Source organism: Castor canadensis, chromosome 11 (genome assembly GCF_047511655.1).
Source record: "Castor canadensis chromosome 11, mCasCan1.hap1v2, whole genome shotgun sequence".
NCBI classification, from domain to species: Eukaryota; Metazoa; Chordata; class Mammalia; order Rodentia; family Castoridae; genus Castor; species Castor canadensis.
This window is the reverse complement of record NC_133396.1, coordinates 21,915,945-21,941,526: the sequence shown is the minus strand read 5'-3', so window position 1 is coordinate 21,941,526 and position 25,582 is coordinate 21,915,945. Positions and strand designations below refer to the sequence as shown.

Sequence of the window (25,582 nt, the reverse complement as noted above, 5' to 3'; positions counted from 1 at the left end):
TTAACTTGAGGAGACTCTATAATTTACATAGTGTTTGTTTTAAAAAATAGATTCCATAGTGTTTTCACACGGATTGTACTGTCTCTGAAATGGGGTGGGAGGTGTGTGAGTGTGGGTGGATTTAACATAAACGATCCAAGTTCAGTCTGCTGCAAACATGGTGAAACATGTCTTTACTGCCCAATAAGAAACCTCCAAAACCCTCAAACCTGGTTTGTTTTTTTCTTTTTAATGACGGCTAAGAGCAAAATGAATTATTCAAAGGCTAGCAATTAAGACTGGCCTGTACACTATAGTTGGAGCTCTGAGACTGTGAGGTCATTTCTGAAGATCTGTTGGCCCTATTCAGGGCGGGAAGTCCATCCTTGGCCCTGATCATGGAAGGAGTAACATCTTGGCTCCAGAATACTGAGAGCTGCCATCTCAGTCCTCAAGGGCAGGATGCAGCTGCATCCCAGCGAATACCTCGTAAGAGGAAAAGGGCTTAGGAGCAGAGAGGCTGGGCTTAAGCATGGACTTGACACCTTGCCCAAGGCACAACCTTGTCTGGGGGGACATGTAGGTTGGGAGGGAGCAAGGAAAATGCAGGGGCTTCACCTTTCTCAGTTGCCCATCCAGCACCATTTTCCCCTTCCTGACCTCCATTTTGTTTGGAAAACTACTACTCCCCGACTCGACTGGGGAGAACATGGCTTTCTCCAGTGATCAATTCTGGTAGGTCTGGGCCAGTGGTTCTCAACATTGGGATTAGAACCATCTGGGGAGGTTTGAAAACATTCAGGTGTTGGAATCCAATTCCAGAAGCCTGCCTTCTCCTTCTCTGAGCTCGTCTTGTCCTTGACTTCCAGGACCCACTCTACAACAACATCAGGGGCTCTGGACTGAGAGAACAATGGCTGAAGCTAATCCAGAGGTGGCAGACTATATTTTCAAATAGTGGTCAATACGATAGCTCCTGACTCTTATTTTACAATGGGACTCTGACACTTCTTAAATAGTGGGACTTCTGCTCCCTCCCTTGGTGGGCTGGTGATAATGGATTACAGAAACAACATTAACTCCCAAGGCTACTTCAAAAGAGGTAACATGGCTTCTGCCTATTTCTTTGGATGCACATTCTTAGCACCTCACTGTCAGGCTGAGGGAAGATGGGGCCTTATGAATACTGTGCACAGGTGTTCAGCCAACAACTTCAGCTATTGTCTGGCAGTGTACACCAATTGCCACACAAGAGAATAAGGAAGTTTTTGAAATGGCAGGCACTGTCTGATTCCAAATGCCTGAGACCCTTAGCAATAGTCATCTTACTAAGTCCAGTCAACCCCTCGAACTGTCAGAAATGATCATGGCATGATTGCTATTGTCTTAAGCTATGGAGTTTTGGGGATATTCCTTATCTGTCAATAGATAACTGGAGCATGCTGTCACTAGTGTCCCCCAGCAGACAATGGATTAGGAATGGGTATGTGATCCAGTGTTGGCCAGTGAGACATGAGGTAAAGTCTGCTGGACAGTGTCTGGGAAAGTTCCTAGGGAAGCCATGGAGGGAGATGGTCCTTCCCTTCCTGCTGATGTTGTTGAGACTTTGATACAATTCTTGGAATTGCTGTTGCCATCTTGCTATCAACCTATGGCTAAAGCCAATTCCAGAAGCACAAGAATGGCAAGAATTTGGTTCTCAAAGACATCATTGAGTCATCGAATTCACTGGTCCTTGAGTCCATGCCTACTCCTGGCTTTTCTGCCGTGAAGAGAATACTTTCATTGATTAAAGTGGTTCAAATCAAACTGTTGCTAGCTGTTGAAAATGTCCCCATTTGCTGCACTGTGTAAACCACAATCTGCCCCTTTGTAAAAAGGGATCTCAAGGCTAGGGTAAGTGAGCAGTGAGGTGTCAGCTACTCCCCAAACTGCTCCTGGTGAGGAGTGGGCAAGACAGGTGGGAAGAAAGTCCTTCCTGGGCCATGAGCAGAGTGAGGGGGTTGGGAGGCAGGGCTGGCTGAGAGGTGCCTGAAGCCACAAGTCTCCTTACCTACCCACAATTCCTATCTGGGTAGAGTAAAGGGACCCCAGCCAGCTGATTGGTAACACTGAGTACCTTCCAGCTGAGAAGCACCTTTCTGTCCTTTGTTTGGCATGAGAATGACGCCTGTGATCTTGAACCTGTTCTTGAACTCCAGGAGTTGGCTGGCCCATGATCTCACCCACACAGCATTATCCAGGGGAACAGAGGCTGGTGTGGGAGCTCCCCTTCTTTCCTCCTCCTGTGACTGAGAAGAGGGTTTGGCTTGGCTTTCCCTGCAAAACCAACAGCTTTTAGAGCTGGAACCAAAGACATTGTTATCCATCGCTCCTCATTACAGGCAGGAGTGAAAAAATGGGGTTCCCGGGAGCCAGTAACACACAGAGCATGGAGCAACAGCCTCATGGGAACTCAGGCCTCTAACGGGGCTACTGCTTCACTGGAACCAGCAGGGAGAGGCCCTGCGTGCCAATTCCCAAGGGCACCCTGCTTGTCCCCCACCCCCAGCCCTGATAAAGAATCTTAGCCCTGGAGACAGAGAACAGGGAGCCTTGGCTGTCACATGTCAGAACACTGAGGCAGGCCAAGGAAGTGTGGCCTGTCCAAGGTCACAAAGCATAGGTGTGGGGAATCCAGAGACCTTAGCTCTGTGGGAATAAATGGCCAAGGCCCCAGTACCTGTCCTGGGAGTAGTGGATCCTGCACGACACCTGCCAGATTCCCATCAGCCCCTCTGCTCACCTGGAACCCAGACAGCATGGGACACCATCTCCTGGGGTGCACAGCCTGGCTGTGGCTCATTAGCCTCCACCATCATGGGGACCATTGGGCCCCGAGTCTCAACTCTCTTATGCCACAGGGAACAGCATCACCCATCATGTCTGGGCTCACACTCATGGAACCAGCTGGATCCCACTCTGTCCCAGCCTATCCTCACCAGAGCACACGCTCATTCAGTGCAATCCACTTGTTCATCTACTTCACCCACTCACTAGTCAGAGTGTCTGTGTTCCAAAGGTTAGTTAATTTCCCCAGTACATATCAGCACAAAAGTGTGTTCACTGAGTGCGATGAAAGTCAAGACTTGGGAGATGCAAACAGGTGTTGTGTGCCCGTTGGGTTGCTGGTCTCAACTAGGTGGGAAGCCTGAGAAGGGAAAAAGCCCCACGTGCTAATTGGCTCAGCTCTCAAGTTGGAACACCATTTCCTCTTCCTTCCTCTGCCCTTTATCCATTGATGAGATTAATTTTAAGTGTCTGGGTCACAGTGTCCATATATTTGGTCCAGTAATTTTTGGATGAGAGTAATACTTAAATTAGTGGACACTGAGAAAAGAAGGTTATTCTCCATAATGTGGGTGGGCCTCATCCAAGTAGCTGAAGACTTGAATAGAACAAAGACAGAGCTCTCTTGAACAAAAAAGATTTCTGCTAGAGAAGTATCTCTGGACTTGAACTTCAAGTCTTCCTTGAGTTTCCAGACTGTTGGATTTGGATTGAACTGGACCAGTCTCCAAAATTGCTTGAGTTAATTTAAAATAAATCTCTCTCTACATAGACATTCTGTTGGTCCTATTTTCTTGGAGAACCCTAAAAGACCACTTTTATTGAGGGAAAAGGAGTTACCCAAGCATGAAGGGGGCTTTCTTCCCACTTTGTCCTCTGGGGACATCACTGATAAGCCTAATGCACACAACATTTGCCCCCAACTTCTCCCCCTCAGATCTCTGCAGCTCTGAAAACAGGCTATTCCTTCATCTGGCAGGGACTGTCATTCACCTATGCACAAGAAGGAGGGTGGAGTGTCAGAGAGGAGCGAGCCAGTGTCAGAACTATTCTTTCTGATAGTTCCTGATCCTGAGCGATTTTAGTCCATAATTTCTGACACTTTGGTTTATTAGTCTACCCCTCCCATTTCTGAAAACAAAAATTCACAAAAGTGTTTTTTATAGTGCTTGAGGAAGCTAAACAAAAAGTGTATTGAGGAAGGGGCCCTGATGGATGATTCTGAACTGAGTTTATACACTTGTATGTTTGATAAAAAATCTTTTGATCCTGGAGAGGCTACAAATAGGTCTTGGTTCTGACATTAATTTGTAGATGACAAGGAAATTGCAATGGTAGCTTGATATTGATACCCATCCCCCCATGAGAGAAGAAAGTGACCCAGGACCCATTCTGAGGACCCAGGCAAAGTTCATGTGCCAAGAGTGATAGCTCCTTGACTGGGCAGCTCAGCCAGGATGGTGCAGGCCCATTCTAAAGATGTCACAGTCAACAATCAACATGCATTTAAGAGTGGATTCTATTTTCCCATGAGCACAAATACAAGCCTGACACAGTGACAGAGGAAGAATATTTTAGAGAGAGAAAAGTGCATCTTAGGAGATAATTACATTGATGAAAACTGGAGCTGAGCATATTTAAACACTTGTCCAGCTTGGAAATGCCACCTAATTGTCTCTGAGCACACCGTTTGATTCCCTCGCTTTGGGGGACACCATAATTTAGATATTATTCTGTAAACAGTAACCACAGAGAATGACTCCAAGGTGTTGAAGGAGTGGGGAGCTGGGCTCTACAGCTGTGATTAGCTTGTAGGCAAGGGTGGAGAGGGCACACGAGAGCAATATGAGCCGAACTATTAAGAGTTGTAGGTGGGTGTGTGGGGAATGGACTTACACAAGAAATCGATCATCTGCAAGATAAGGAGAGAGGACTCAGAAGAATCCAGTGCAGCTGACAACTTGGTCTTGGACTTCCTGCCTCCAGAACCATGAGAAAGTGGTTTTCTGTTGTTTGATCTGCTCATGCTCAGACCATGGTCCTTTATGGCAGTCTGAGCTGACTAAATCAGTTATGTGGTTTCCTGTGGCACTCGCCTGAGCCCTGAGTTGCCCACTGTGCATCAGGACTTCATGGTATTAAGGAGGCCACAACAAAAGCAGCCATGGCAAAAAAAGCAAAGAGAGCACAACACTGTTTTGCTTCTCAGAATCAAATGTACAAGCTGAGCAGCCACCTGGAGAACCGAGGTGGTCACGGCTCGTTTTCCTCCCATGGACTTCAGGGAGGGTGCAGCCGACCTCCCTGCTCAGGTTTTCCACCAGGAAATCAGTGTCAGGTTGCCTGGTCTTCTAGAGGCACCTGATTTGCCTACATATGTCACGTAACTGGGAAGCAGGTGCTCCCCCACATAAGGATTAAATTGGCAAGCCATCAAAGCTCACATTTTCAGGAGGGCAGCTAGATCATTCGAATCTGGCTTGTTTTGACTCGAAATGGCCTAGGTATTGGCAGTTTCTGCCCCAAATCCTGGGCAGCCCCTTTGAAAACTGTATAGACACCTGCCTGCATGATTAGGGCCATCGATGGGGAATATGACCCTTGTCCACAAGGACGGTGTCCCCAGCGTTGGACACAGTGCCTGGCATTATGAACTCAGACCAACCGAATTCTCAAATTCTCATTGTCAGAGTCACTTCTTTGAGTTAAGGCATCAAAGGCCCCTGTTAAATATGTGATCAAGGGACCATATATTTTAAGACAGCTTCAGCCATTAACACCTCTTCGTGACTTCCTCAGCAGGGCTCAGACCCTGGCCCAGGGCAGCTGAATTCGGGAGGGAGGAGAAGTGCAAAGGTCCATAGCCTGAGGAGTGGGGCTACACAGATAGGTGTGTTTTGTGGGGAGAGGTTGGTGACCTAAAAGGACAAAGCATGATGAAAGGAACTGCTGGCTCAATGGTTCTGAGCAAGCCAGACCTCCACATCAGTCACCTCATAGCCTAAACAGGCCCAGTTTGTGAACTGAGGGCCTGGGCAGTTGGCAAGCACTCAAGTCCGACTGTGTCTGTGTCAGGAACTTGGCACCTCAGAGCTGGCCTTGGCTGGGGCCAGGAAGTTGAGAGTGTGGGAACTATATACAGCTGAACACAGGCCTTTCCTAGCAATGGGGTACTGCTGGCTTCCTAGAGCCACAGCTGTGATTGGCACTCAGAAGGCGGGGCTTCATCCATGATCTTGGCCTATCAGCATGTCCCCTGGCTCCAGGCTGTCACACCGTGACCAATAGAGCTACTCTGGGAGAAGTAGGGAGAGGACACAATCAAGTAACAAGGGCTAAGCAGTGGGTGGCCTAGGTCTGCCGACCACAGGCTTGGAGCTCAGGGATGGCAGGGGAAGGGAAAGGGCTGTCCAGCTGTCCACAGTCCAGGCAGGGTGGTAGCTGGGGCTCAGCAGGGAGAAGAGGACATCTGGTCGTAATCCGGGCACTTGAGCAAAGCTGGGTAGTTGCTGTTCATTTGCAGGGAGGCATCACTGGAGATGTCGGAGGGGCTGCGGCCTCGGATCCAGGCATCAGGGTGCAGGAACTGGCCCGAGTAATCAGAACAGTTGCTCAGACGTGGCCGGTAGAATCCGGGGTGTGGCCTGTACATGTCCTCAGCAGTATACCTCTTCATGAACAGGTACACAGACATCACCCCAGCACTCTACAGTGAGAAGGAAGCAAAGACAAGCTCATTGCTGGGGGCCTGCCTGGATTCCCTCAGCTGGGCTCTGCACAGGATACAGCCATGGAGGAGCTCAAATGGGGTGGCCAGTGGATGTGGAGACAGGAGTGGGCCCTGGAGACATCTGGGATGGAAGAGACCCAGGAAGGCTGGAGTGGCACATTCTGGGAATGAAGAGAGATGGAGTGATCGTCTAGGGTGATGTGGAATGCCTCCCTCCTCCCAGTCTGGTTCTTAGCTCCACCTAGCCCACCCTGGCACAGGGCATGGCAGGGTGGGTTACCTCTGTTAAAAGAAAGGAGATGGCAGCAAAGGCAAATGACCAGCCATATTTGTAGTTGAAATAGGTCTCTGCATCCTTGGTCCTGTTGAGCATCTCATCGTTGATGCTGGAGATGTACAGTACCAGGCCCACCACGAGAGAGAGGCCTGGATAAGGGCAGGGGAAGAATGGGACACTCAGGATGGAGGCACAGGGAGTTTGCTGATGTTGGCACCATCAAGAGCAAAGCTACCAGCCTGTCACAATGCATTTATTTTGGAGTTCAAGGTGAGCAGGAGCTTGTCTTCTAAGGACCCTTCTAGACAGCAGATAATTGTAGGTAGGAAAGCTTTCTGTCCAACTAACTTAAGTCTAGTGGTTCTCCCTTTCCTGCCCACACCTGCCAGGCACACACACATGCTTGAGCTCCTTCATTGGGCTTGGGCTGGAACCCCAGCATGTTGTCTTAAAAACTCCTGGGTGACACCAATATGAATCTGAGGTATGAATCCTGAGTTACAAGTGGCTTTGCCTAAGCTGAGAACTAAGGTAAGGCTCAGCAGGGGTGCTAGGGCCTCTAGTCCTTGTCTCTAGTGGCAGCAGTACACAGCACTGTGGTCTACAGTGTGGCCTGGGCTCTGTACAGCCCACCTGGCCAAAGTGTGCAGCTTATTTGAGTCCCTTAGGCAGGAAAGGCAAGGAGAGTTGGTCAAGATCTGGCCAGCATAGAATCAGGGGGCCATGAGGCCCAACCTCCAATTGCCATTGTGCAAATGCCTACCTCAAGCGTCTGGCTCATCAATTAGTAACTGTACTTGAATCAAGACATAATTAATTACTCTGAGATGAGCTGTTCACATTTAATTCCATTCATATTAGTTCGTGAAACTGGGGCATCTCAAAGGATGAATGCTAATGGGAAAAAGGTGCCATTCAAACCTTCCTTGGTATCTAACTCATGTTTGAATCACTGCTGCCCCCAAATGCTATTCTCTGTAGTTATCATTAAAACAACTTTATGTGGCCCAGCTCAATTCTAGATTTCTGATACTGTAACCTACTATGGAAATCTCAGGAGTTTCAATAGCCAATCACCTGGCTATCATGAAGTTCACACAAAGAAAAGTTGAGCGCATAACCCCGAGTCTGTGCCTCTCTGGCCAGGTGGAGAGGTTGGGCTGACGATATTGCAGGTGTTGTTGAATTGATGGATGAAAGGGTGGAAGGATGAAAGAATGGATGGCAGATGGGTTGGTGGGTAGATTGAAAAATAAATGGACAGATGGACAGAAGAAAGAATGTGTGTGTGTGTGTGTGTGTGTGTGTGTGTGTGTATGGGCAAATGGCGGGGTACATGGATGAACAATGGAAGGAAAGAGACAAAAATAATGACTTTTGGGCATCAGGCAGTCTCACTGCCACCTGGTCCCTAAGCTATGTTGACAAGAAAATGTTGGGAGTCAGGTGGTAATCAGAATGCCTGGTGCCCAAGAGGTGTTTCTTTCCATCTACTTATCCATCCATCCATGTATGCATGCACCCATCCAACCATACATCATTCATTCTTCAAGCTACCCACCTATCTTCTACCCTAAGCATCCCTCCTCCTCAGCCTCTTCTCTCTAACCAACCAGTCCAAGGTACACTCTCTTCAAAAGAAAAAAGTCTCCATGAAAGCACAGGTCACTTTGAAGGGAAGAAAGCACTTACCTTTTTATCTGCCATGTTCCTTTCCTGTCTCCCTCCACACACTCACTGTGAGAAACCTCATCCCCATCCGTAGTTTGCACTCCTACTCCCAGGCTAATAGCTCCCAGATCTCTGTGTTTGGCCCAAGTGACCCTATGAGCCCCAGCCTTGACCTCCAGCAGCCTTCTAGACACTTCTTCCAAGACATCACAAAGGCACTTCAAACATGGGATTTCCCACACTAAACTCATGATCTTTGCCCAAAACTGTTCCTTCTGTGGTCCGTAGATCACTGATATGAATGACATCTGCTCAGTGCCCAAGCAAGAAATTAGTACTCGCCCTTGGCTCTCACTGGGAGGTCAGTCCTAGATCCTCTGAGTTTACCTCTCAAATGTCACTTTTTCCTGTTTCATCCACCATCACCCCTAGATTGGGCCACCATCGCTTCTCTCCTGTACTGTTGGAGCAGCCCCTTGCCCAGTCTCTCTGCCTCCTGTCTCACTTCTCTCCCTCCTCTGTTTCCCAGACTGGGTGTTTGAACATCCAACTATGATCATGGTGTTCCTTGGCTCAAGATCCTTCTAAAGTGTCTCATAAAGTCCCAGATCCATAAGGATGCCCAGGGTCTCACTTCTTACCACACTTCTCCTCCATAATGAGTAATGACAATGGTCGGTTCTCCCGTGCTTCTTCCTCTCTCCTCCCTCCAGGCCCCTTTTCCACTCCCACACCCCAGCCTCACTTCTGTGCCTAATTCCTACTCACCCTTCAGTTCACCTTCTCTTGCAGTCTTCCCTGATCAATCCTGTTTGAGTTTCAACCACTTCCCTTGGCCCCCATAGCCGTCCCTGTGGCCCCTTTTCCTGCTGGGTTCCTATTTGCTGTCTACTTGTTTATATCTCTCACTACACTAACCTTCTTGTAGGCAGTGATGCAAGCACCCAGAATATGGCCTGATAGATATGGCTAATGAATGAATGAAGCACAAGCCAGTACCAGTCCTAGAAGACAAGTCCATGTTGAAGGGACGTGGTTGGCCCGGGGTATGGAGTGTGGTTGGTGAGTGAAAGGGGGGTAGCATGCATCTTTTGAGGTAGTTGAAGACTGGGATGAAGGGCCTGTATTCCAAAGGCAGATTATATTTGTTTTTTTATGCCAAAACCTGAAGACACAGCCCCTTCAAACACAGGGGTACTCCTCACCAGTGAGACCTGGTGAGGAAGGGGTGGTGATCTGTGTAGTAAAGAAAGACACTGGTTTCCTATCCCAGCTCTGCCAGGGTGAGCCTGTCAAGCCACCCCGACTCTGGAGCCTCTGTTACTCTTCTAGAAGGTTGTGGATGGGCTCCTAGGCCATGAGAAGTTTTCTCCAGTCCTGACTCAGTTCTGCCAGTGACTAACTCAGCTTGTCCTGTGTTCAGTGCCAGGTGCTGACCTACAGCTGCCACCAGGACTTTTAAAACAGCAGTGCAGGAATTAAACATCAAAAGTCCAGTATGCATGAATAGAAAGCAACAGAATTTACCTGAGAGGATAAAGAAGATGCCAGAGACAAAGGCCAGTATCGTCCGGTGGGGACGGATGTGTCCGATGTTACTCAGGATAAACCCGATGAACATGAAAAAGAGGCTGACCAAAGGGAACGGGGTGGCTGAGCGAATCATTTCTAATTCAGAAGACAAAGGAACAGCCTGTCAGTTTCCAGTGGCCTTACTTGCTGCACCTCATCCTAAGCAGAGTATTCTGGCAGTTTCTACCAATAGGTCCTCAAGGCCCCACCCCTGTGTGAGTCCCAGGCCCATCTCTCACTGAGTGACCTGGAGACCTCCCAGTGCTGGCAGGACTGGAAAGTCTGACTTGAAGTGCCAACATATTTAGGTCTCTGTTTTCTCCTTCAGGCATAAGCCACTTCCCTCCTGGGAGTCTACACTGCCTGCCCATGGTAGTTGATAAGGGTCTGGTCACTTTCTCTTGCTTCCTTGTTCAGGGAAATTTACCAATTCCAAGAGCACAGGGCTACTCTGAGGGGTACACAGGATAGTCGCTGGCCTCTGTCTTCCTCACCTTATGACTACTTAAGGAACTGTTTTGTTGTGTAATAAAGAATTTATCTGGTTTTTGCCCCTGGATCCTGAGAGATAACCTTCAAATAAATCCTTGGAATTTCCCAAGTGACAGGAGTATCTTTGCTATTCATGATGGGCCCCTGACCACGCCTGAGTTTATGCTGACAAGTAACTCAAGATAGGGACTGGAAAGACCAACCATGACATTAGAGGGTTGGGTGTTGAGCTATGTGATATCAGCCTAACCTCTGGGGAGAGAAAGGGGCTGGACACTGAGTCCAATCACAGGTTTAATATTCAATCTCATGCCTATGGAATGAAACCCAGTAAAAACTCTAAATACCAAAGCTGGTCCTTTATAATAAAACAGGAATGGTAAGTACAGCACTTTCCTGAGTTCTATGAGTTGTTCTAGCAAACTATTTTGAGCCCAAGTCATGGGAAGCTTCAAATCTGTAGCCAGTGGGTAAGTGCAGGTGGCCTAGGCACCTCTGAACTTGTGGTTGGCATCTGAAGTAAGGGGAGTCTTGTTAGAGATGGAGACCTTAAATATGTGGAGTCTATTTACCTTGAGTGATTAGTATGGGTCCTCCCTATCCATGGGTCTCACATCCACGGATTCAACCAATTGCAGATTGAAAAATCAAGTTGTTGTTGATGTGCACTAGATAAACAGGCTTTCAATGGTTGTGTCTATGCTAAATATGTGCAGACTTTTTTTCTTGTCATTATTCTGTAAACAATTTAATATGACAACTATTTTCTTTGTGTTAGGAATTATAAGTCATGTAGAGGTGATTTAAAGTATGCGGAAGGATGTGTATTTGTTATGTGCAAATACTACACTGTTTCATATAAGAGATCTGAGCATTCACAAATTTTTGTATCCATGTGGACAGGGGCCTGGAACCAACCCCTCTAAAGTCCCTTATGATACCAAGGCGTGGATCAGATCACAGCATTGCAAGTTCACTCTGGGGATCAGAACCAACTCTAGTGAGGTCAAGGTCATGAAGTCAGTCTTGTTATGGCCAGTTCCCTGGGTTTGAATGTCCTCACACTTACTGAGGTCACAGACTTGGAGACCTGTCTCCACCTCTGGAAAATTAAATCAGCAGAGCAAGCTCTAGTGAACTCAGGCCAGCACAACCAGTAGAGGCCAAGGGCATTAGCTGTTGAGAACATGCCAGTCACCTGACTCCTCCTTCTGCCCTGCTCCTCTCTGTCCAGCCAGGGGCCCAGGTTGGAACATTCAAGACACCTACTTAGAACATTGACCGTGGACTCCGACGTCAGCTGAGAGTTCATGGGCATCACATATTCTATGGTGAAGCAGCGTCCTCGCTCCTCACCTGTGGAGGCAAGAATTACTAGGTTCTTCTTGAACATGGATTAGAGGTTAGTACATTCAAATGGTATTTCCAAATGCTTCTAGGATTTTTGACCTCCTGTGTCTTTACATCTTGGCTATACACAAACCTTAGGGGACCCTGTTCCTGGCTGCTGGCCCACAGCAGGGGAAGGGAACACATCCCTCCTGGGATGGATCCAAGCACCAAGAGTTGCATGAGGAGAGGTCAGCACTGTGAACTCCACTCCGAGCAGAGATGTAGTGCTGTCTTATTGCTTGTAAACAGAGGACCTGATGGTGGTGCATGGCTGACTCAGATTCATGAGTGTAGGTTTCATGGATCACAGTCCCATCTACCTTGGAAACCAGATCCAAGAAAGCAGCTCAAGCTTGGCTTTAGATTTAAGCAGAGATGGATGTTATCCCATCTGTGGCAGTGGGAGATGAGGTCAGACGTGGATGCTGGTCACAAAGCAGACTCAATAAGTGACCAGGAGGCTTGGTGTTCTTCCTGCTAACTCCCATTCATCTGCCAGTCTGTCCCCTGAGGCACTACTACAAACCCAGGGAGGACAGCTGGAAGAACCAAGTCAAGTCTCTTCCCAGTGCACACGTAGGTTACAGTGCCCTACCAAGAAAGGCCCAGTGACCATGCTGTGGATGTCCTGGTCAACGCAGGCTTGCAGTCTTACAGGACACAGGGACACTTTTTTGTATAGGTTGGACCTTGGCCATGATGAAGGCATAAAGGGCAGAGCTCTACAGAGTTCTTGGAGTCGCAATCCCCAAGGTTTCAGAGAAGCCCTATTGAGCTAAAGGGAGGCCCAGACAGGCAGAGTTATTCTTGTATCCTCCTGTGTCCTCCTATACCTGGGAGACCTACAATTGTGTGTTTGTTTGGTTTGGTGGTACTGGGGTTTGAACTGAGGGCCTCACCCTTGCTAGGCAGGCGCCCTTCTTTTGTGATGGATTTTTTCTAGATAGGGTCCCACCAACTATTTGCCTGGACTGGCTTCGAACTGCGATCCTCCTGATCTCTGCCTCCAGAGTAGCTAGGATTACAGGCTTAAGCCACCAGTACCCAGCTTGCAATTGCGTTTTCTCTGTGCCATTTGATGAACGGAGGAACAGAGAAACTGCTATTTCCATTCTGTAAACTAGTAAACACAAGTGAAATTGAATTAGGAAGACACCCTTAACCTGCTCAAATCTCCATTCCTCATTTGTACAGTAGAAATAATAACAAGACTCTGTGAGCATTGTCGGGAAGATTAACAGCTCAAGGGACTCAGGTGAGAGCTTTTTAGACCTGCGGGATGTCATTGTCATCTGTCCTGGGAGGCAGAGTGTGGGGAAGATGGAGCCATATGTCTTTCAGGAAGGAAGCCCCAGGAGATGAGAGGTTTTGACCAAGTGGACATCGTGAACCAGAGCCAGAATTTGGACTAGGGTCCTGGTCACTTCAGGCAGCAGGGCTCAGAGTCCGTGGAGATTGAGATTGTTCCTTACAGCATCTCCTGGCTATCTCTTCCCAGTGAGAAACCTCTTGGGGTAGGTTTTCCCCAGAGGAGGGCTGTTCCCAAGCCTGGGCACCCTTACCTGCGAGGAAGCAGACCCGCCAGAGGCCGGAGTGCAGGGACATCTTGACCTCGGTGCTCTGGTTCTGGGGCAGGGTCACACCCTCTTCCAGGTACAGCCAGTAGTCAGTGCTGACTGCGATACCCAGGAGGCCCAGGCCACAGACAGCAAAGACGCTGCTCAGCAGCGTCAGGGCCTTCCTTCCACAGGCGCTCATCTTCCCGGACACTTACTGGGTGGCAGTAGCTGTGATCCCACTAGGGCAGAATGGGCTCTGAGACAAGAGGGAGGGAAAGTGAGCAGACAGTAGTGGCCACAGCTCCGAGAAAGTCAAGATGAGGGTCAGTAACCAAAGCTAATCCTGACCAGCTCAAGGAATGAATAAATAGCATTAAGCAATTTCCTGAACTCCAGGACACAGTGACGGAGAGGCCACTCTCTCCTTTTGCCCCCCAGGAATTCATGGATTTTTCTTCAGGCCACTGCTAGAGTCCCCTGTCCTAAGTCCTTCTTGCTCTGCACTACTGTCTATTCATTCATCCGTCCATTCATTCATTCAGCAACCCATGTATTAGGACAAGAGATACAAAGATGAACATGACGCCATCTTTGCCCTAAAATAACTGTCCATCTAGCAGAACGAGGGTATCCCCAAATCAGTTAAACACAGCCCAGTGAGGGCTGTGGTAGAGACAGAAGACAGGAAGAAGGGGGGAGAGAACTCTGATGGGTGGGCTTCTCTGTGTTGAGAAGGATTTTGAGGGCCACTGCTCTCTGGTAGCAGCAGGCTCCTGCAGAAGTGGCAGCAGCTTTGGGAAGAGGCAGAGGGGCAGAGAAAGCTTCTTAAGGGTGAGTGGCTTCCTCATGTGACTCTAGTAAGATATGGGACTGGGTCAACACAAGTAAAGAAGCCACACCACAGGCCAAGTTCAAAGGTCCTAAATCCACCTAATCAGAAATGGTCCAACTGGTGCCTGCCCAGAGCACCACATGGTAGGAGTCAGCTCTGAGCCAGAGAGAAGCTGAGATTCTATGCAACATGAGCTATGAGCTTGCCTTCTGGTGTCTCCCAGGGCCAAGCACTGGGCTCAAAGCTCGGAGGGGGACAGTGGGGACTAGGGCAGATGGATGCCCACACCCCAGCTCAGGGCTTCTGAACTCTGGCTGCAATCTAGAATCACCCAGGAGTAGCTAAGAACACCTGATTTCTGGGCACCACTCAGAGAGATTCTGGTCCAGCTGGGCTCCAGCATTTTAAAAATGTTCCCAGGTAATTCTAACACAAAGCCAGAGTTGAGAAGAATTAGTCTTTGCTATTCAAAGTGTAGTCCACGGACCAGCAGCATTGCGACTAGGGCCCCAGACAGGAGCAGGCAGAACCACCTGTAGTAGAGGGTGGGCTTGCCGATAGGGTGTCTAACCCAAGCCAGCCCTGCTTGCAATGTTCCCATACTGTCAACAACTTTCAGTATTACAAAGTCAGACATTTTGAAACAGGATGTTACTGATCTTCAGGAAAGAGGAACAGCAGCACGTGGGGTCCATCAATGCCACCAAGGCATTGTGGTGTCTTATTTTAGCTGAGATCTAGGGCAAAGGTAGATATTAAAACAGCTGAAAAGGTACAGAAGCCAGATTTCTGCAGATGAGCTGGACTCACTGTAGGAGGGGAAGGTGGGGGTGGGATCAGTGCTGTTTGCCAGGAGGGGGCCCTGCTTCCACAGTCCCAGTCCTGCTCTAGCATCTGGCAGAGTTGACGGATCTCCAGAATGAGTCACACACGGGCTTCCTGGAGGCCTGTGTGAGGGCATGTCCAAGTGTGCAAACGTATCATGTCTGCAAGGCTGGAGAGCACAGGAGTTTAAGGCTGTATTGGCTCTGATGAAGAAGGGAGGAATGAAACACCAAGTCATTCGTCACAAAATAGGATGAGAGGTACAACAATAGTTCCATGGACTAGTCTAGAAAAAAGGACTCATGGATAGAAAGCTCAGTAGGTACTACATGTTGCTCTCGAAGAATCACATACCATACCATGGGTTAAGACTGAAAGCTTTGGTTATTCCAAAATTTTCCAAACTTATTTGACCACATTCTGTGAACCCCCCTTTGGAAATCAACCATGCCGTCCCCCCAAAGAATAAGAAGATCTCCTCTGCCCACTCCTCGAAAATGCTGCAACGACAGACAGGACTGTGCTTTGTAAAATCCAAAGGCCGATCCTGGTGTGAAGTAGTACTATTAGGCAACATTGAACTAAGCCCCTGGTTCTTGCCAGTGCAGACAGATCCGAGCTCCTGAAATACGACAGCTGTAGTCTGGTGGAGGCTGAGCAGCCAATTTTAATGTTAAGCTTGGCAGAGAGATGAGAAAGATTCGGGTCTCGGAGATTTGGAGAGAGAAAAGTGGAGAGGAGACTGGATCTGAATCTACAAAAGCAAGACATAAAAGAAGAGGATGACAGTGACCTTGCCTGCCAGACTCTACAACATCAGCCCCTAAAGCCTGGATTGAGTTTAGGAAAATCCCAAGAGTCTTATCCCTTCCTAAAGTATGTAATGGAGTTATGAAACTCCATGTGGGGTAAAAAAGAACAATCTTATTCATTGAAAAATTGTATTTATGCTTTTATACTTATGTCATCATATTTATCAATAAGTAAATAGCATTATTGACTGAGTACTGGTTAACTGCCAGGCACTGTGCAAAGCCCGTTATGTACCATATCTCATCAGGACCTTACAATTACTCCACGAATAGGTAATATTAGCCCCATTTCATGGCTGGTAAAACTGAGGCTTAGATGTGAAGTAGCCTGTAGGGCATCACAAGGTGGGTGGTAAACTTTGGGTTTAAAGCAAGTCTAACTCCCAAGTCTGTGCCCCAACCACACCATTCCCCTGCCAAAGAAATAAATGGGTTCAGTTTGGGTTGAGATGAAGAAGGGACACCCAAAGTAGGTTGGGTAGGGAGTCTAGACACAATCTTTGGATAATTTTCTTTGTAAGTGGCCAGGTATTACATAAGGGCAATTGCTGGGTGTTTTGGGCTTCCTATGGGCTGGGGTGTTGCCAGGTTCATCTTCTGATATCAGTTTCATGGTGGTGGCCTGTGACTCAGCATTTCCAATTCAGAAAACCACCTAGTAGGATGGCAGGACCATTATTTTCCTCAAACCCATACATCAGGCAATCAAGTTCCAGGGAAGAGAAGTACCTGAGATCACCCAGCCTGTTACTTGGAGGGACGAGAGTGTGAAATGCAAACATTTTGAATGCTGATCCAGTGCCTTTCTCTGTACTGCATAGAAAATGATAACAACAAATGCAAATTACTTGCACTGCCCCTTTCTGAAACCACCACCATTATTAACATCTTAGTTCATGGTTGTCCAGTCTTTTTCCTATGTAATTGTGTGTGTGTGTGTGTAGACATGCTCTCCCACCCGATGTCTTCAGGTAGACCCTTTGGAGATGCTCTGGTCAGGAGTGGATTCCTAGTTCCCACATAATTAGGGAGAACTTGTTCAAGTCTCTGATTTTTGCATGGTTGCTTCTCTTTCTCATGAATCACATCCCTCTTCTATTATTTTCACTGCATTTTTCTAGTGAGGGAGGCAGACATTTTTATAAGAGAAGATGTTTATCCTGCAATATTTAATGAACAAAGATGACTGGCAAAACCACACATCTGACATAAGCTCAGTTGTGCATAAAATTCACAGGCTGGGAAGAAATCAACCAAAATGTTGACTGTGGATGCTTCCAGGTAATAAGGCTATGTATATTTTATGTTCTTCATACTTTCTGTGCTCCACAAAGCTTCTAAAAGGACATGTATTATTTCTACCAGAGAAGAAAACTAAACATTAGAGACATTCATCTTCCAACCACAGCCCTCCTAAACACAAATGCCAGGCCCTGGCTAACTCCTGGACTGGAAAGGCCAAAACACTGTATCACCCTTTAGAAGCTGGGGCCCAGGAGCTTAGCAGATTCCAGCTGCTTAAGATGATTACCTGGTATCATTACCTCTAAGTATTAGCTTGTTAATTATCAGGAATTAACAATTGCTAATTAACATCCGTGACTAGCAATTAGGGAGAAATGTCTTGTGGAGATTAAATCACTAATGGCACATTTCCCTGCCCAAGTCAATAATAAAAGGACTTGCTCAGGGGTTCATAGGTGGGTGAGGTTACAGGTGCTGGGAGAACCCAGTGAGGGAACTGTAGGGATGGAGTGGGGATGGGGTTGGATGGTGTTTAAGTGGAGGGAAGGAGAAAGGAAATGGAAGGAAAGTCAGATGCATACACTTGATCTCAGTTTTCTACTGACCCAGTAGTGCTTTAAGGAAGGGTTTGGGGAGCAGGGATTCTTGACAAAGCTTCAGAGTCATCAATAGCAGCTGCTCTGTTGAGCTGGTCCAGTGCCCAAAGAATGAACTGGTGACTACAGGACAGCCCCAGTGGTCCGGTAGTCCTGACTGCTTCCCAGCAGGTTGTCCCTATTATCTTAGGGAGGTTAAAAATGACCACAAATTTTTTTTGACATTCTTCCCAGTGAAAGTTGAGGTCCATGTCTCCTTTCCTTGAGTCTGGACAGTTTTGAGACTGCTTTGACCACTAAAGCATGCAGAAGCAATGTTATAGGACTTGGGGGGGGTCATAAGAAGAGATGTGCCTTCTAATTGGTTCTCTCAGAGCTCACCCACAGGAAGGCAGCCCTCATGTAAGAAGTCTGACTACCCTGAGATCACCATGCTTTGGAGTTGTGCTTCTCAATCTAGTGACATCTGGGCTGGATAATTCTTTGTTGCAGGGTGCTGTCATGTGCAATGCAGGAGGTCTAGCTGCATCCTGACTCCCTAACCACCAGATGTTAATGGCATCCCAGTTGTGACAGACAAAAATGTCCCTCTACAGGCAAAATCATCCCTGGTTGGAACCCACTGCCTTAGAGGCTAGGTATAGGATGCTCCAGCTTACTGATGGCCAGCTGAGCTTCCAGCCAACAGCCAGTATCTGCTGCCAGTCATGGGACTGAACCATCCTGGATGGACGTCCAGCCTGGTCAAGCCTTCAGATGACTGCAGCCCCAGCCAACATCTGACTGCACTCACATGACAAACTCCATGCAATGACTGCCCAGCTGAGTGCTCCCCAATTCCTGAACTCCCTTCAAATCACGGGCAGGACAAAATGGTTGATGTTTTATACCATTATGTTGCAAGCTAATTTGATACACAGCAGAATTTACCAAAATGGCTTCCTTACTCACTTAAGTATCATCTTCTCACTTCCTAAATATGCTATAAATCCAGGGTATGGCTTTCTCCAGAAACTTATTGATGGAGGGACTGAAGGTCCTTGGAATTTAGAGCACATTTGGGGCGTAAAGAGCATCTGGGATCTAGCAAATCTGAGTTGGGGTGCTGGTTCTCTCCTACATATCATCCTGTCATGTCACCACTCTGAACCTCAGTCTTTTCAGCTGGTACACCCACAGAGTGGGAGAAAATATTTGCCAATTATACATCAGACAAAGGACTGATAACCAGAATATACAGGGAACTTAAAAAACTAAATTCTCCCAAAACTAATGAACCAATAAAGAAATGGGCATGTGAACTAAACAGAACTTTCTCAAAAGAAGAAATTCAAATGGCCAGAAAACACATGAAAAAATGCTCACCATCTCTAGCAATAAAGGAAATGCAAATTAAAACCACACTAAGATTCCACCTCACCCCTGTTAGAATAGCCATCATCAGCAACACCACCAACAACAGGTGTTGGCGAGGATGCGGGGAAAAAGGAACCCTTTTACACTGTTGGTGGGAATGTAGACTAGTACAACCACTCTGGAAAAAAATTTGGAGGCTACTTAAAAAGATGGACATCGATCTACCATTTGATCCAGCAATACCACTCTTGGGGATATACCCAAAAGACTGTTACTCCAGAGGCACCTGCACATCCATGTTTATTGCGGCACTATTCACAATAGCCAAGTTATGGAAACAGCCAAGATGTCCCAGCACTGACGAATGGATTAAGAAAATGTGGTATCTATACACAATGGAATTTTATGCAGCCATGAAGAAGAACGAAATGTTATCATTCGCTGGTAAATGGATGGAATTGGAGAACATCATTCTGAGTGAGGTTAGCCTGGCTCAAAAGACCAAAAATCGTATGTTCTCCCTCATATGTGGACATTAGATCAAGGGCAAACACAACAAGGGGATTGAACTATGAGCACATGATAAAAGCGAGAGCACACAAGGGAGGGGTGAGGATAGGTAAGACACCTAAAAAACTAGCTAGCATTTGTTGCCCTTAACGCAGAGAAACTAAAGCAGATACCTTAAAGCAACTGAGGCCAATAGGAAAAGGGGACCAGGAACTAGAGAAAAGGTTAGATCAAAAAGAATTAACCTAGAAGGTAACACCCACACACAGGAAATCAATGTGAGTCAATGCCCTGTATAGCTATCCTTATCTCAACCAGCAAAACCCCTTGTTCCTTCCTATTATTGCTTATACTCTCTCTACAACAAAATTAGAGATAAGGGCAAAATAGTTTCTGCTGGGTATTGAGGGGGGGAGCGGGAGGGGGCGGAGTGGGTGGTAAGGGAGGGGGTGGGGGCAGGGGGGAGAAATGAACCAAGCCTTGTATGCACATATGAATAATAAAAGAAAAAAAAAAAAAAAAAAAAAAAACAAAGGATAACTTCGGAAGTTACTGTGAGGGTTTACGAACATGTAATGAAATAGGGTGGGGCTATCTCTTGCCCTCTGAATACGCTGCTGCAATAAGAAAGTAATACAACTTGATATGCAGAGCAGTAAACATCAGGGCAGATTCAACAAGGTAAATATCCCCCTGAAAAGGGGCCTAGACTGTTTCATCTCTACTGAGCTCAACCAACCTCCCTCTCAGTATGGCAATGGCTTCCCATAGAATTTTTATTTACACCCTTGGAAAATGTCAACCCTCCTGTCTCTTCTCTCCTCTCCCTATCAATCAATTGGTGAGAGTTTAACTTTTCTCATATGAGGAGCCAAGCTGTCCCATATAATGGGATAGAATGTCTTCCTGGTGGACAGAGTGGTATCTCTGTAGACAGACATATGCTATGTGTTTACATAACATACAGCAAACACATCTGGAGTGCTTACTAAGTGTTGAGCACAACAGGTGCTTAGAGGGACTGTGCCATCTGAAGCCTGGAGACATCCTAACCTGGTGTCCCTTGGTTAGAGACACTGTCTTCCAGCACGTGGCCATGAAGTTGCTTGCTGGGGTGCTAGTGAGTGGCCTGTTTTCCCTGCTGGTCCCACCAAGTGCTCTCTGCCACATAGTTGATGCTCTTTGGAGAGTCTGAGCATTGCTGGGCAAGGATTCACTGCCCTTTGATAAACACAAGACCCATGGAGGACGCTTTCTACATTTCAAGATACCTCTGCCCCGAGACTAAGAGCAAAATCACAGCCTGGTCTGCCAGGAGTTCAGGATCTAGAGCTCAGGTACAATCCTGTCACACTGTGTCCCCAAACCAACCACTCCCACTCCTCCTGCAGTGGAAGCCAATGTCTATTAAAACCCCTCCTACCCTTGGTTTGGCAGGAGATTACTGAGTGACCAGTTTCCATAGGGACCAAGGGCCATCATGGAAAACCAGCAATGGTCACTTCTTTTGCCAACTGGAGATAGAGATGACCATGACTTTGCTGAAAATCCAATAAGATGCCATGTTCTCCAACATGACCATGAACAGCTAAGCAAGTAGAAGAGCCACCTGATCAGGTAGCACTAACCAGGACAGGTAACAGTAATGACATCATTAGTATCACTTTCTTTCTAGAATTTTTTCTGTGCATTAAAAATGAGATTATGCTGGCTGAGTGCTTAAATGGTAGAACTCGCTGGTGGAGTGGCTCAAATGGTAGAGTGCCTACTTAAATGGTAGAACTCCTGCCTGGAAAGCATGAAACCCTGAGTTCAAACCCCAGTCTACTCCCTCAAAAACAGGGATCATTTATCATATACCATACTTAGCCTGACTTTATTTTACTTAATATTATCAATATTTTCAGCACTCTTTTCAGTAGCTGCAGAATACATATTCTCTGATTCATGTATACCAAAACCAGTATAGCCATTGCTTACTGTGTTACAGTTAGGCTGTTTCAGAAGTTGTCCCTATTGTAAACAACAATGAATAATCACTCTTACCACTAAATATGCGTGGGCATCTGCAAGTAGTTTTTCAGGATAAATTCCCACAAGTGGAATTTTGAAGGACATGAACTAGTTTAGCACTCTTAGAATATCATGAGAACTGGTTTGGAAGGTTTCAAAGGCATTTCTACCCCTGCTGAGACACAACAAAGGTCACACTACCCAGACACCGAGAGCACCACACTGCTCCATGTCAGAAGAGCTCCTCCTCATCTCCACTGAGGAGTTGGCACCTGGGTCTGCTCAGCTGAGTTCTGCATCAATGAATTTGCTAGAGTAAGACTTTTATGGGACTGATGATGCTCCAGGACGTTCCAGGGCCTCCCAAGTGAGACAAAATGTTCCATACCAGTGCTATAGTTTAGGTCTAAAATGTCTCCCAAAGGCTTGGTCCCCAGGGTGGTGTTATTGGGAGGTAGTAGAGTCTCTAAGAGGTAGGGCTTAGTGGGAGGTCTTTAGGTTCCTGGGGGTGTGGCCTTGAAAGTGATTATGGGACCCTAGTTTCCTACTCTTCCTCCCTCTTTTGCTTCCTGGCCACAAGGTGAACCATGTTCCCACCAGGTGCTGCCTTACCACAGGTCCAAAGGAATGGGGACAACCAGTCATGGACTGAAACCTCCAAAACTGTAGGCCAAAACAAGTCCTTTCTCTTTGTAAGTTGATCATCTCATAATGCTTATTATAGTGATAGGAAGCTGACTAACACATGCAGTGATGTGCAACTTTCTGAGGTGCATCCTTATTATCCATGTAAGACGTAAACTTATGGACACTCAGGTCAAGATCATCTGGAAAAAAAACATTAAAAATAATCCAAGAGCCAGGTGCCTGTGGCTCACGCCTGTAATCCTAGGTACTCAGGGCTCAAAACTAGCCCTGGGCAAATAGTTGGCAAGACCCTTCTCAGAAATACCCAACATACACAAGAAATGGCTGACAGAGTGGCTTAAGTGATAAAGCACCTGCCTAGAAAGTGGGAGGCCCTGAGTTCAAACTCTAATGCTGCAAAATAATAACAACAATAATAATAACACAAGGGTTGAGATAAATGGCTGGACACAAAAATAATATATTAAAAAATCAATAGCTACACACAGATAGTAGGCAGAAAACATAATGCATGGAAGAAAATCCTACCATGTAGCAACAAAAAAGGTAAACTGTTGGAGATAAGCAATGAAATACATGCTCGTGCTACATAAAGACAAAACTATTGACAAATACAAAATAAGGTTGACAAATAAGATATATTGTACTTTAGATAGAAAGACAATGTCATATAATATCTCCCCTAAATTAATATAAGAATTCAGTGCAATGAGTTCTCTTTAAAAAGATGACACAAGATTCTACAGGAAGAAACACTTGCAAATAGCCAGGAAATTTCTTTTAAAGATGAAGATAAATGAGTGGGAAGTATCAGAAATTTATGATGAAACTACAATTTGTGAAAAAAAAATTGGTTCTGATGAAAAAAAAACACCTTTCAATGGGGAATTTTTTTAAAGCCATTTCTGTCTGTGATTAAGGAGCTTGTTAAAAATAGTCATTTCTGACTGTGATTAGCTGGCTTGTATTAGACCAGTCCTCCTGCTGAAAATAACCAGAACAGCTGGATTAGCTGTGAAAAATCTATTTGAGGGTATCAAGAAAACCAAGATTTCAGAGGTCAAGAACTGAAGGTAAAGGAGCTGTGTGTGATAAGCCTGACATGCTGGACAGCTTTTCTACTTGAAGTAAACGTGCCAATTCACACAGAGTATGGGGCTGCGAGGCCGAGCAGAGGGTCCTGCAGAGCCTGCATCAGGATCACAATGCCCAGAGTCAAAAGGAAAGCTCCAGCCTCGCCAAGAAGGACAGATCCTGTAAATTGTCCAAGCTTTTAAACCAGGGACCTGGGAAGAGTCACACTCAGGGAACACTAATAGATCTGCCTTTGTAAAGATCGAACTCCATCTTCAACTCAGCTCCATTTATAAGTGGATGTAGGCTGTCTTCTCCCAGGTAACAGATCTTGGGGAAGATAACACCATTGAGAGATTCTACGGTTTTTTTGTATAAATGCTTAGCATTCAAACAAAAATTACCAGATAAATTCAAGAGGCAGGACTAAGACAAAAAAAGAAATGTCAGATACAGGAATGAGGCAAGTCAGAATATAATACAATGACACTTGTAACTTGCTTAAAGAAAGTAATCGGCAAGTTAGATTTTCACACCCAGCAAAAATATCCCTCAACATTGAAGGCAGCATTTTCAGACAAACACAATCTGAGGAGTGTTGTCATCAGCAGGTTTGTATCAAAAGAAATAGTAATCATATTGTTTGAGCAGAATGATCTGCTACTGAATACAGGATAAAGAAGGAGCAGTGAAAAGGATATAGAGAATTACTTTGAAGACAATGAGCCCCTTTTTTCTATGACTAGCTAAGATCTTCTCTTTGATAAGTTATGAAAACATAACTTATCAAAACTAGTTGGGGAAAGCAAAGTTAACCTAGAAGGAAAACCACAGCCTGAAGAGTACACATCACAAAAAAGGAAAAGATGGAAATAAAATATCTCACTACTATTCTTCTCAAGAAGATGAAAAAAAGAACTTAAATGAAGCACCCTTCCCTTCCTAAAATAGGAGGAAGGAAATAATAAAATAGCAATAAAGTCCACCAATAGAATTGGTGAATCCATTACAAAATGAGAGGGGGCGGGGCGGGCAGGAGGAGGAGAAGGAGGAGGGAGGTGAGAGAGGAGAGAAGAGAGGAGATTCCTTAGGATAGTTCATAGGAGACAGAATTTGGGTTAAAACTAGGCATGTCTGACCCCTAAGTTCAGGCTCCGTTCACTTCTCACTCCCCTGCATTTACCTATGAAATGATAAAGACCAGCCCTCTCTTCTATTTAATCCATAAATTAAAAAGCTTACACCTCCCCTCTTCCAGACACAGAGGTGCGCTCTTGTTCTTGAACAAACCCGTCTGTATCTTGGAGCTTTCTGCCCTTCTGACTGAAGACTCCCCGCATCCCAAGCCTGCCCATCAGCCGTACACTGAGGTACAAACCTTCCCTCTATCCTGTAAAATCACAACTCAGCCATTGGGGCACACCAGGGACCTCAGGAGAAGAAGAGACCCACCAGCCACCCAACACCAGTGCCACAAGAAAAGGAGCCACCACCTCAGCTTCCACTGCAACAGAAATGAGTTTTTATTTTATAGCATTTTCTGAAATGGAAACACCCTTTAGAAAAGGCAGGATTGCATACTTCCTTCTTCCTTTAGAGCAAACACAGTAGCAATGGGGGCTGCAAGTACAAAATTCAGTGACACGAAGTCTTAATTGTTGGCAGTTAAAAGCCTGCTTTTGCCACCACCTCCTCTGCTCACACCTCCAGTAGCTCTGGCTGAGCAGCTAACACTCACTTCCCCTGTGGCTACAGGGTACGATAAAAGCCAGTGAGGAATGGAAAACATTTTGTTACCCCATGGTTTAATATATGTCGACAGGGAAAATGTTCAGACTTGATCTAATTCCGATGACACTGGCCATCTATCAGATCCAGGATCAGGGGCCTGGGGAGACCTTGGGCTGGGTTGTTCAGATTTCCTTAGCATCCTGATTGTGGGTTTGCAGTTCTCTCTCTGTGTACATCTCTGCTTCCATGGGCCAACATTTATTGGACCAGGACACGTGCCAGACACTGTTCTAAGCAATTCACATATACTAATTCACAAAATTCTCCCAACAACACTTTGCAGTGTAATTAAAATGGAGATGATTATGACAACACCTTCTTCATAGAATTCTCAGGATTAAATGAGCTCACACATGTAACAAGCTTAACATAGGACAAC

General features: G+C 46.3%; 1 protein-coding gene across 1 annotated transcript in view; it reads right to left on the bottom strand.

Annotated features, from left to right (window-relative positions):
* Nucleotides 1–4,309: 4,309 nt before the first annotated feature.
* Nucleotides 4,310–25,582, bottom strand: part of Cacng5 (calcium voltage-gated channel auxiliary subunit gamma 5) — a 40,084-nt gene continuing 18,811 nt past the window's right edge. Inside the window, exons 2-6 of the mRNA XM_020165151.2 lie at nucleotides 13,505–13,757; nucleotides 11,820–11,906; nucleotides 10,014–10,154; nucleotides 6,819–6,964; nucleotides 4,310–6,514 (exon numbers count right to left, since the gene is read on the bottom strand). Coding sequence (XP_020020740.1) covers nucleotides 6,257–6,514; nucleotides 6,819–6,964; nucleotides 10,014–10,154; nucleotides 11,820–11,906; nucleotides 13,505–13,700 — 828 coding nt within the window. The 5' untranslated portion in view covers nucleotides 13,701–13,757 and the 3' untranslated portion in view covers nucleotides 4,310–6,256. The remainder of the gene's footprint in view (nucleotides 6,515–6,818; nucleotides 6,965–10,013; nucleotides 10,155–11,819; nucleotides 11,907–13,504; nucleotides 13,758–25,582) is intronic.